Here is an 11,878-nt window from a genome sequence, read left to right on the forward strand (position 1 = left end):
AAAATGTGCAAATTGCACTCTTTTTCTGTTGTGTGGGGGATTACCGTGATGCATCGCTGTTGTGGCGTCTACGATTTGGGGTTCTTGCGTGTGGCTGTTAATGCACCGAATAATCCTCCCACTTTTGTTTGTGTGTGTTTCTGTGTGTCAGCGTTTATGTGCCCACGTCCTCTTGCAGAGTGTGTGCGGTGACGGCGGTGCCACACGGGTGCGGGACCGTAGCGAGCGGAATGCATGAGCAAACCCTCCGTGCGCACCACGTTGTTGTTGTTTGCTCTCACCAACACTGTGCTGGGTGGATGAAATCCACTCGCCGTCGTTGCGGTGGTCCTCGTGCATGTGGTTTTTATCGAATACTATGTGGATGACTCTCTTGCTGTGGATGAGTCTCTTGTTGTGGCTTTGATTCATGACTGTGCCTATTGTCTTTCTTTTTCTCATTCCCCTTTTTTGTTTGGTGGCCATTGTTTAGATCTAACTCGATCCAACCAGGAAATCAAAGGGAAACAATGCCTGGAAATCAAGCGTCTGCCGTGCCGCAGGGAGATCGTCAGAGGAGAGCGAGGCCGGAGTCTGAGGATGTCACGGATCAACCCGCTGCGACACAAATAAGAGTGGAGGAGGCGCGGCGACCACAGTGGACCATTAGCAGCACCGTAGAGGACATCCTGCTGGAGGGAAGCACTAACAGGACCGAAATGAAGCTGAATGATTTCCTCCGGAGCAACTTGGGCGAGGAGTGGGTTGTGGAAAGAAATGGGAACGTCACGATGGGGAATTTTGTTCAGAATCCCGAGACGTTTATCAAAAAGAAAGGGTTATTACACACAATAAAGGCATCGCCGTCATACCCAGAGCTGGAAAGAGAGCTGGAGGAAAGGAAAATACTATTGGAGGCTATTTATAAGCTTCATCACGAGGGTGTGTTCTCTCTCGAGCAATGGAGGGACTATGAAGGAAAGGACACAGTCACTCCACTTGCAAGGAGAAATCTAAACAGAGTACTCACTCAATTACTGAGAGAAGAAAGCCGTGAGGCGGAAGAAAGGGCAGTGCGGGAGGGACATGTAGGATTTGCCCTAACTACTACGATCAGGGATGTGCTATTTAGAGGAAGAGTTCGCGTCAAGGACATGAAGCTGAATGATTTTCTTATGATGGAATTGGAAGGCAGAGGCATTTTGCGCGCCAATCGGAATGTCTTACTGAGGGTTTTTTTCAGTGATCCCACGAGTCATATCCGCGATGCGGGAGTATTGAACGAAATACGGGCATCAGGTGCTTATTTGAGGATGGAGATGGCTGTACGGGAGGAAATGGGTTTGGAAGAAGTTGCACGCAGTCTTTGCGAGAATGGTGTGTTCTCTCTCGAGCAATGGAGGGACTATGAAGGAAAGGATACGGTCACTCCACTTGCAAGGAGAAATCTAAACAGAGTACTCACTCAATTACTGAGAGAAGAAAGGCGGGAGGCAGAAGAAAGGGCAGTGCGGGAGGGACATGTAGGATTTGCCCTAACTACTACGATCAGGGATGTGCTATTTAGAGGAAGAGTTCGCGTCATGGACGTAAAGCTGAATGATTTTCTTATGATGGAATTGGAAGGCAGAGGCATTTTGCGCGCCAATCGGAATGTCTTACTGAGGGTTTTTTTCAGTGATCCCACGAGTCATATCCGCGATGCGGGAGTATTGAACGAAATACGGGCATCAGGTGCTTATTTGAGGATGGAGATGGCTGTACGGGAGGAAATGGGTTTGGAAGAAGTTGCACGCAGTCTTTGCGAGAATGGTGTGTTCTCTCTCGAGCAATGGAGGGACTATGAAGGAAAGGATACGGTCACTCCACTTGCAAGGAGAAATCTAAACAGAGTACTCACTCAATTACTGAGAGAAGAAAGGCGGGAGGCAGAAGAAAGGGCAGTGCGGGAGGGACATGTAGGATTTGCCCTAACTACTACGATCAGGGATGTGCTATTTAGAGGAAGAGTTCGCGTCAAGGACATGAAGCTGAATGATTTTCTTATGATGGAATTGGAAGGCAGAGGCATTTTGCGCGCCAATCGGAATGTCTTACTGAGGGTTTTTTTCAGTGATCCCACGAGTCATATCCGCGATGCGGGAGTATTGGGCGAAATACAGACAACAGGTGCTTATGCGGAGATGGAGATGGCTGTACGGGAGGAAATGGGTTTGGAAGAAGTTGTACGCAGGCTTAGCGAGAATGGTGTCAACAGTCTAGCAGCGTGGTCATTAGCTGCTGAGGAGGTAAAAGCATGTGTTCGCGACGACACTAAAATCTCATTGAATGCAGCCCTTGAGGAGGTGAGGAACCCAACGACGTCGAGCGCACCGATATACCTGGAGGGAGAGTACGAGTCTGTGTACAATGCGAGGTGGCATCATGTCGTGGAAGTTCCTGACGGCGGGGGGACGGTAATGAAGGTGGAGGAGGGGAAACCAGAACAGCAATGGACTTACAAGGCAGCTGGCAGAACTTTCGAAAAGGATGACGGTGCACAGCAATCCGGTGCACCACGTCTCAGGCTGATGGTGCTTACCTCGGACAAGGGATGGCCGTACTCGTGGAAATGGAAGGAGAAGGAATCCATTCATGACTGCTATGTGAACTGTGAGGTGGAGCGAGTGTGGCAGATCGTCAAAAAGGATCTAAGCGAATTCCTCAGCCCTGACGATGAGCCCGGCTTTGTGCCTGGGCGACGTGTGCTGATTGGGACGCCCGGGATTGGGAAATCGATGAATGCCGGCTCGTACCTCCTTTACCAGCTGCTGCACTACGATGCCGAGCAACTCCCAATGGTTGCGTACTTTATTGCGGATCGAACTTTTCTGTTTGACAAGACCACCCAAGTGGCGTCAGTGTACAAGGGTGACGACAGTATTTTCCGTATTGTGAGCAGTTTCTCTGGGCGTGGGGTGAAAGGGTATGTTATTTACGATGTGGCAGTGAAGGGTAAGCAACCGCAAATTGCTTTGCCTTGCGAGGGTTGGGGTATGATTCTGCTGACATCACCAAACATAAAAAACTTCGAATGGTGGGCGAGTCGCAGGTACGCGGCGCGAATCGTAATTAATTGTCCTGAAGAGAGCGATGTGAGGGCAATATGTGCATGGATGAAGCACAATCGGTCCCCGCAGGAACAAGCGGAATACTGGAAGGAGGTCAAAGAACAAATGGAAAAAGTGGGACCGATTCTCCGCTTCATACTTAATAAAACGGCATATAATGACCGCTTCTCCGAAGGTGAATCTGCCGTGAATAAGATCACCGCTTCGAAAGCCGAGCATTACGCTAATATTGGAGAGCTTAATGCGTTTAATGACAGTGAAGTGTCTCACAAGCTTGTGAAGGTTGTCCGAGTACGACGAGACAACATTGAATGGCCTTTGAATGTACCGATATCTCACCATTTTGAAAGTAAAATATTCTCCAAGTTGGAAAGTGAAATGAGGCAGTTCGATTTTATTTTTCTTGTGCTGAGTATATGGGATTATGTCATACCTTATCTTCTTGAAAAGTGTGCCGTATCCGCATTTTTGAATGAGGATTTCTTGCGTGCGATAAGACTTAAAATCAATGAACTGAAGCTAACAGGCCGACCTGAGCCACAAGAATGTGCGCTGTTAAGGTATTCGAACAAAACATTAACCAGGAAAGAGGAGCCACCAGAGAACCCTTCTAATCGGATTGCCATAGAGTACTGGGTGCTGTATCGACCGGCGGCCAAAAACTTTCCGCTGTTGGACGGCTTTTTCTTTGTGGACTCAAACCCGAAGATAATGGTTGGGCTGCAGATCACTACGGCAAGTGAGCACCACACCCTAACCAGTACTGTGAAGTTGTTCACTGAACAGCTGGCGGCATATTTTAATGATTGGGAGGAATTATCCCGAGACATGTCGTGGGAAATTGTTTATGTGCAGCACAAAGACAACAAGCCGCTAACTGACTGGCAGAGATGTGGTCCCGCCAATCCCAATAATGAAACCAACGCTGAAAAAGAAATTGCGGAGTTTTGGAAGAAAAAGGTGTATCAGTACCGAGTAGGAGTATCAGCCGATGACATCAAACAAAGAGTTTCCAGCGTGGAAAACGACCAACAAGGTACAAGCACAAATTAGGGAATTAAAGCGGCGTTTTGTTTTTTTAGTGAAATTTAGGAGCTTGTGAAAAGAATGATCGCGGGGTAGCTGGCTAACTTAATTAATGTATGTGTATATCCTGATAAATGAATGCATTCTTTATGATACTTTCTACCGTATGAATCTTTTGGGAAGAACGCGACTTTGTAGGGGCAGGGAGCCGATAGAGGCCAGATAATTTTTATTTTATTTTGCCATCCCACCCACCCCCTTGATTCCCACCACGCGGCGGGGTCTAGTGGTTGGAGGACCCCAAAGGCCTGCCGCTTCGCAGGGGATAAGTGTTTCTATTTGTAACTGTGCGCAGCAGTCCACGGCAGTGATTGACAGAATGTGTATATACTTTGGGGAAAACATTACGGCGAGCTCATTGCCTCTCCATTTACCGCCTTTTTTTCCTTGTCCTTTTTGGATAATTTCAGAATTCGGCCAGAGGCTGAGACGAATATTTTTTCATAGAATGGTTGTGGTCAACAGTGTCGCACCACTGCATTCTTTTTTCATTTTATTTTATTTTTTACTTCTGTGAAGGCTCCGTCGCCCCTGGAGGCCTTTGCGGGATGTGGGGGCCGCACAATTTCCCTTTATTTTTATGGGAGTTTGTGAGAAGAATGCCTGCGAGGATGGCTGGCTGCCCAAACAAATTTATATATCGATGCAGCGGAGATACCTCTGCGGGATTTCTTTCTCTTTTATCGTACGGTCTTTTGGAGGACCGCGATTGAGGGAGTCAGGGAGCCGGCAGCTGTGCGACGAAATTGCTTTTTTCTTATCTTTTCTTTATTTTTTGTTTCTTGTTTCACAGCCGTACCGGATTCCTGCATGTTGATGTCAAGTTATGGCAGTGGTTTTTTTACACGGCGACGGAGTGCAACGACATCGGTGCCCGTATGTTGGACTTGGTACGCCAGCATGGTGATGCCCAGGTGCAGCTTACCTTCATTGCTGAACACGGGCCGTTGGATGCGGTGGTAACCGTCGCTGCAACCATGACATGTTTGCGATTGATTTCAGCAAAGATCGCCAAGCAATTGGAGGGCTCGGCCGTTGCGGGACACTTTTCGAATCGTTGGGCGTTTCAAGTACCAAATTTCGATGCTCAAGTACTCCTGCCCATCGTGTGGGGGCGGCCCGGGAGTTGGGGGGCAAGCAAGGGCTCGTCATTGCGGAAAGGCAGATATTAAACTCGGACTACACCCACGCCGTTGCGGACGTACGGAATTGGACTGCTCAGATTTACTTTCAGACGGAAGAGGCGCTCAACTACTGCTCGGCACGTGAAACTAACATTTCGGTGGCTGGTGGTCTTTTTGCGTAAGGCGGAGACGCTGTGTCAACAAGAGGCGCCCACCTCTCGGAGAGGGCCGCCAGATGGCCCCCACGCATGCACGGCGATGGCACAAATACACAGTCAAATCAATCGCATCGTTTGATGGCCTGGGGCGTGTCAGCATCCGCGTTTCCCCAACCAATCTCGCGGGGGAGAGACGGCGGATCAACACACAGAATTCTCAGAGCAATTCGGGAAACTACATTTTTCTTTTTTGTTGCCGTTGCCTCCCCATCGTCCCCTTGGAAGAGGATTCCGGTTCAGAAGGTCAGGTGCTGCATTTTCTTGCACTGGACGTCACCACCTGGGCTCCGCGTGCATGGAATGAGGGCATCTCCGAAGTCGTCGTTAATCTCCGGAGCGCATACAGTTATAAGTATTGGCACCAGGCGGACGCTCAGTTTCAGGCAGTCTTTGACGGTTTGGTATCGTGCAGGCGCGCGTTGGAGACAGAACGGGATCCTGCCGATCGTTTCATTGATTTGTTGAGTGCCGTACTGCAGACCTTCCAGTTGCATATCACGATGACTACTGAGTCCAGCGTCCCGATTTCCGAACTGCGCGCCCGTCTACGTACGCAACAGCAACGATCGTTGCGATGCCGATTGTGTCGTATTTGTGGACGCGACGCATTCACGTGCAACGTACGCAGCACGACCAGAGGAAATTGCTTGCAGCGCAGACGGCCTTCAAAAACGGCAGAGGGGCCGCCGCACGCCGCTTATGGGAGCGGAAGACGGCAGCCCCATTCATTCCACCACCTCCCACCAATTCCCACAGGCGTCGCACCGCGCCGCCGATGTCCCGCGCGATGTTTTGAATTGCCCGACACAATCGTCGAAAAGGGCAGTGGAACTTATCCGCCAACGACGCTCGACTGTGTTACGAGCCACCGACGTCTCCGCTTTGGGCCAGCTGCGTGAGGAGGGCGAACGAGGTGGCTCGAGAAATGTGGACGCCGTCAACGTGGGAGCAGAGAATGTCTCTAGCTGGGCAATTTACGACCTTTTTGCCGCACGCACGAACAGCCGATGAACGCGGAGAGCCGTGCGGCCTTTTTGATGGCACTGTTAGACGTGGCGCCATCGACCTGACCGCAGCACGCCAGGAATCTGCGGTCCATGTTGCAAATGAATCGAACCCCGCTGGGCATGGCGATTTTGAGGGTTAAAAAAGTTGCGGCGCGATCGGAGACGAAGCAGGCGCGCCCCGTGACAGAGGAAGAGATGAATCAAGTTATCCGCAGCCGGACCGATTGGAGGGAACGTGTTGTTTTCCGACTTGCGTGGATAACGGCGAGTCGTTGGTCCGAGATTGCGGTCTTCACTCCCAACAATTTTAAACTGGAGGCGGATGGGAGCTTAGTTTTTGGATTGGTCCGTGGCGCCGAGACGGCGAGGGTGGATCCCCACTGCTTCTTGCGGTTCGTCAGGATACGAGGGCAGGACGCGTTCGACATTATAACGTTATGCGGGACACTTCAAGAAAACGAAATGCTCACGAATCTGACGGCTGCCCAAGTCGAACGAGCTTTGGCTTCTTGAATGCCACGGCTCATTCCATAAAGCGCTGTGCGTTGCGGCACGCTGCTCAAATCGTGGATACATACAATTTGGACCCACACGTGATCTTGCAGCTGGCGAAGCACGTCGACCCGTTCGACCTTCCCCAGAACACAGTTCGATGTTCCGGGAACTAAACCACAATGCTGACCCAGGTGTTTTGGCTGGTCGCATTGATTTGAAGGGAGAAGCTGCGGAAGGGCAGGAACCCTGGTTGAAAGCAGAGGTGCGTTTTTCCTCTGATTTTCATCACAATCATGCTGCTACCATTACAAGACGCGCGACAAGGACGCGTCGGGCGGTCCCATTTTCCTCCGTCCTCCTTCACATCGGGTGGAAGCTCACGGAGGACTCCAGTCTATGACGCGCGATTATTGAAGGAAGCAGGAATAATCGGGGACGCTTCGTCTGCAACAAAAGGCGGATGGATAGCGCCTTTTTGTTTGTGGAGGAGAGAACCGCCGGTTTGCGACGCCGATTATCCGCACATAACCAGGGGATTGTGCAGGAGAAATCCCCGGCGGAAGGTTCCGCCGTCAGCGGTTGGTTTGGGCGAGCGATTGCGACACATCATCGAGAATATAATCGTTAGCGAATCATCAATCCCACGGAAAAGGCATCGGCCGCCAACATCACGGATGCATCGCTCCATGGAAGCGGAGCTGTTTTCATTCCAGGCTCTGGCGACGTAAAAATTGCCGGAAGGGAGCGGGAGAGGAAGTGTTTTCTTATCATGCAGGCCGAGACACGCGTGGCATGCTTAGCCTTATCGGCCTTTCCCGCCATCTTGCTATTCACCATGGACATTTGGGTGGACAACACTTCGCTGCAAGGAGCGGCGAATAAATGCAGCTCAGAAACACACGCCATGACGTGGTAGCTGCAACGAATATATGAGTTTTTGGACTCTCGCGGAATACAGGCATCCTTTGCTTACGCACGGTCAGCAGACAACCCCGCAGACGGCATAACGCGCGGTCGTGTTTTACACTTCAGGACTTGGCGAAAGGGGTGGAACTTGCGAAGCGGAGCGGCGGGATCTTGTGTTCGGAGGACCCCAAAGCCTGCCACTTCGTAGGTAATAATATTTTTGATCCTACCTGAGTTCAAAAGGTCAATTGAACGGCCAAAAGAATATATATGTTTAATCGGAGGAAAACAATACGGCGAACTCATTGCCTCTCCTTTTCCCCTTCTTGTTTGGTTTCTTGAGATGATTTCAGGATCCGGTCAGTGGCCCAGAAGATTATTCAGTGTTGTTTCCCTCTCCTCTTTTCTTTTCTTTCTGTCTTTGGCTCTTTTTTCTGTGCATGCAACAAACGCACAGCGCAGCATTCAATGTGATATTCTCCCAATGGAGGCGAAAGCCGTTTCTGCTCCCACCAAACCACGACGCCGTCCTCGCAGCTCCCCGCGACAATGCGGGTGGACGGCAACACGGCGCAGTTCAATTGCCCCCAGCCCCTGAGGGATGCCGGATTTGCGGTTGCTGAGGCCTTGTTTGACGTCGATGTGGCGTTGGACGGGCCGGACGCGAGTACACTCTTCCGAAAATTGTGTGCCACTGCCGCCCCCAACTTTACTCAGGAACGCCAGAACATGGTGGCCTTCAGCTACGGCGTGTGCTCATCACCAAAGCGACAGCTCATTTACGGCTCTGCAGCTGGAGAAGGATATGCTGCTTGAGTTATCACTGAATTTATTCGGCTGGGCGCCAAAAAGGGCATTTTTGCCCTCTCGTGCTACGCCATTGGGTCAACAGAGCACCGCGCAGACCTTCTTGACGCCGACAACGAGCTCGGCGTTATTGTGGGCTCCGTAAAGGAGGGACCTCGTGTGCGAATGGTGGCACGAATTTGTGTCTCATTGGCCGGCGAAGTTCGAGCGGCGATGGACACTATTGTCAAAAACTATGAGAAATACTTTTTCCCCGTGCTGTGTGAAAAGCAGCCAATGCCTGAGCTGGAGGCAATGCCTTCTTATTTGCCCGACACCGTCGTTTTTCAGCTTTACCACGATGATGGTGAGGCGGAGTTTGCAGATTACATGGATGCAAACTCCCTGACATTTGTCGCCTTGGGAGATGCCGAACGGCTCGTCTTGTGTGGCATTGATGCCACCGCGCGGCCGCACCACGAAGGGGGCCCAACGAGCACTGGTGTCGGCAGCAGGAATTGTCTCCGGCATTCGCCGCCGTCGTCTGTGCATTCCCTTCGGCATGTCAGAACTCAGTCAGTTGTTGCGCCGAGCGTACAACACGGAAAAAGGCAACCGCAACAATAGCCTCAATGGTTCTACCGAGTCGGTTTTATTGGCTCACGCCTTTTCGGATGCCGTGTGGGCGGAGGAATCGTTCCATTGTCTCGACCGGAATCGGATCCACCACAAGGGATCTTGCCGTTGACAAGTGGCGTCTTGATCAGGACATCATGAAGTTGCGGGATGAACTCATGACTGCCCGGGCCGTGTACGACTACAGGCATAGTGGCTATGAATCCAACACGTCCATTTCAGGCATAAAGGGGTAAGGGATGAAGCGCGTCAACGCCATTGAGAGCAACCGTGAGGAGGCGCGGAAATGGCAGCTGAGTGTGTTTTGCGGGCGCTCCAAGCATGAGGCGGAAAAGATGATCAAAGAGCTTGAGCGGAGAGATGGGGCCACGTTGGATGAAATTAAGAGGGCTCTGGAGGCGAAAAAGCGGGAGAGCAGTGCTCTGCAGGCCGACCGCGAAAGCCGCAATTGGGAGTGCGAGCATACGGTGGAGAAGATCCGAACGAGGAAACAGGACGAGGAGAGTGCCTCGGAGAGGTTGCGGCAGGCGATGCAGCAGCCGGAGCAAGAACTCGGCCTACGGCAGAGCGCCATTGAGACGAAGGAGCAGCAGCTCGAGATGGTTCAACTTGACAGGGCGAGGGGGCGAGAGACCGTCATGCGGGAGCGGCATTCTATTGAGGCGGTGTGAAAGACCGTCCGGGAGGAGCGGTGTCGCCAGCGAAGGCAGTGGATCCATCAGATTAAGGAAATGAATGCAAAATTCCCGGAAGAGGTGCGTCCCTTGGCCGAGGAGCGGAAGAAGAAGCGTGAGCAGGCGACAGCCAAGGAGGACGCCGCCGAGAGGGCTCTTGCAGCCGACGTCAAAATGATCGAGGGGTATTTGCCGAAGCTCATTTCCCTTGAGGACATTCCTGTTAGTCCGGAGGAGACGGACATCATTCGACGCCAGTTTGACGAGGTCTTCGCGCAAGAGGAGCAGACATACTTGGCCAGCGCTGAAGAGGAAAAGGCCCGCGAGGAGAGGCTGGGACGAGGGCTCGAGGTGTATCGACAGCGTATGCTTGATGACTACGTGGCAAAGAAAAATGGAAAACTGCATGATGCCGAGGCAACGGAACACCACCTCAATTCTGTTGTGGATCAGGTGCTGAATTACTTACGCAACGGGGTCCGCATAACAAAGATACCGAGCAAGGGCAATGCTTGCAGACGCCTATATTTTCTCTTGGAGGACTGCAAACGTATTCATTCCTGTGATCTGGACCATCAGGGATTCCCGTTAAATCGCAAACGGCCTCCAGTCACCATGTGGATACGTGACATCGAAAAAGTTCTCATCGGCCTGTCCACAACCTCATTTGTGAACTACAGCGGCGAGGCACAGCTGGCAAAGACACGCCAGGAGGCAGTTTCTGACAATGGGACGCACCGCCATGATCTTACGCAAAACACCACTTTGTTCAGCCTTGGAACAAACAACCACCGCGCATTCGCACTTTTGCTTCGCGGTGGGAAATCACTGGAGGTGGTTTGTGAGGCTGGCAGCGATTGCGAGGCCTGGCTTGTTGCTCTCAAGCGTCCACTGCATTTGAGGACTCCTGCGGAAAGGCTTCTTGAGGAACGACGGGGTACGTGAAGAGACGCACGTGTGCAGCCGAGCGATAGTGACGTGGAAATGCGGTGGTGTGGCCCACTTGACATCCGCAATATGCGAGGATTTGTTTCTTTGGCCCCCGATGCAGCAACTCTTTGCGGCGAGGATCACATTCCGCCAGCCCTCTTCCTTCGGGTGAAACAGGAGCTGGCGGAAAAGTCTCAAAGGAGCACAATAACCGCATATGAGGTCCGGGCTTGCTCGGGCCTGAATCTCTTTTGCTCTGGCCGAATTTACGACTACTTGTGCGAAAAGCGTGTCGTTCCGCCTCCGCACTAATGCCGTGGGATCTTTTATTGTTTTTCTCTATTTTTTTCCCCATGGCTATTTGTGGTTTTCTTGTGTGCTCTTTTGGATGTATTGAGGCGGCTGGTTGGAGAGAGGCTAACTGCCGCACAATTTTGTGTGAAAAGGACTTTTGAACCCCACGTGTTTGGGTCATTAGCGAGTGAAGGGAAGAAAAAAGGAAATGATGGTCACCACCAGTACTACTACTGCTGCTGTTTTTTTCCTTTTCTTTGCTGCCGCTTTTAAGTGGGCTATCCATCATTTCTTGTGGGTGTTCCACACTCTTCTTCTTTTTTCCTCTGTTTCTGGATGCGTTTTTTTTTTTTTTTTTAGCACCGCCGTTGTGGGGCCGTTGCTTTGCCAACATGCATACGCGGGTGGTGCTCCTTCCCATAGATGTGCCGTGAAAAATATTAATATATTTTCAAATGCGCCGTGTGCTTCTCTATGTGCGTGTAATGTGGGGCTTAGGCCTCACCCAGGCAGGGGCAATGACTCCTTTGCACCATTGCGAGGCGGCCGGCGGTGCGGTGCACTAGCACAACAAACTGTGCGCTCCACAACATACAGAGTATTCGCTACTGTGGGAATCGAACACTTATTTTT

The 11,878-nt window shown here is 51.4% G+C and overlaps 2 protein-coding genes and 1 pseudogene across 2 annotated transcripts, besides 5 other annotated features; 2 read left to right on the plus strand and 1 right to left on the minus strand.

The window, feature by feature from the left end:
* Nucleotides 1–907: a sequence feature (areas merged during assembly that could not be assigned to a particular haplotype. This can correspond to areas where the two haplotypes were merged or to regions with more than two copies in the genome that were merged during assembly.).
* Nucleotides 148–465, minus strand: Tc00.1047053509219.10 (uncharacterized protein; the record flags this gene model as incomplete). The annotated part of the gene is made up of 1 exon (XM_801811.1): nucleotides 148–465. One exon carries the CDS (start codon nucleotides 463–465, stop codon nucleotides 148–150), a length of 318 nt encoding a protein of 105 aa, XP_806904.1.
* Nucleotides 510–4,142, plus strand: Tc00.1047053509219.20 (retrotransposon hot spot (RHS) protein, putative; the record flags this gene model as incomplete). The annotated part of the gene is made up of 1 exon (XM_801812.1): nucleotides 510–4,142. The coding sequence occupies one exon, from the start codon at nucleotides 510–512 to the stop codon at nucleotides 4,140–4,142; it is 3,633 nt and encodes a 1,210-aa protein (XP_806905.1).
* Nucleotides 908–11,878: a sequence feature (areas not merged during assembly with more than two copies in the genome that could not be assigned to a particular haplotype).
* Nucleotides 4,180–4,613: a mobile genetic element.
* Nucleotides 4,787–8,344: a mobile genetic element.
* Nucleotides 8,086–8,306: a mobile genetic element.
* Tc00.1047053509219.50 lies at nucleotides 8,475–11,264 on the plus strand (annotated as a pseudogene).

Source organism: Trypanosoma cruzi, genomic scaffold, assembly GCF_000209065.1.
Source record: "Trypanosoma cruzi strain CL Brener 1047053517173 genomic scaffold, whole genome shotgun sequence".
NCBI lineage: Eukaryota > Euglenozoa > Kinetoplastea > Trypanosomatida > Trypanosomatidae > Trypanosoma > Trypanosoma cruzi.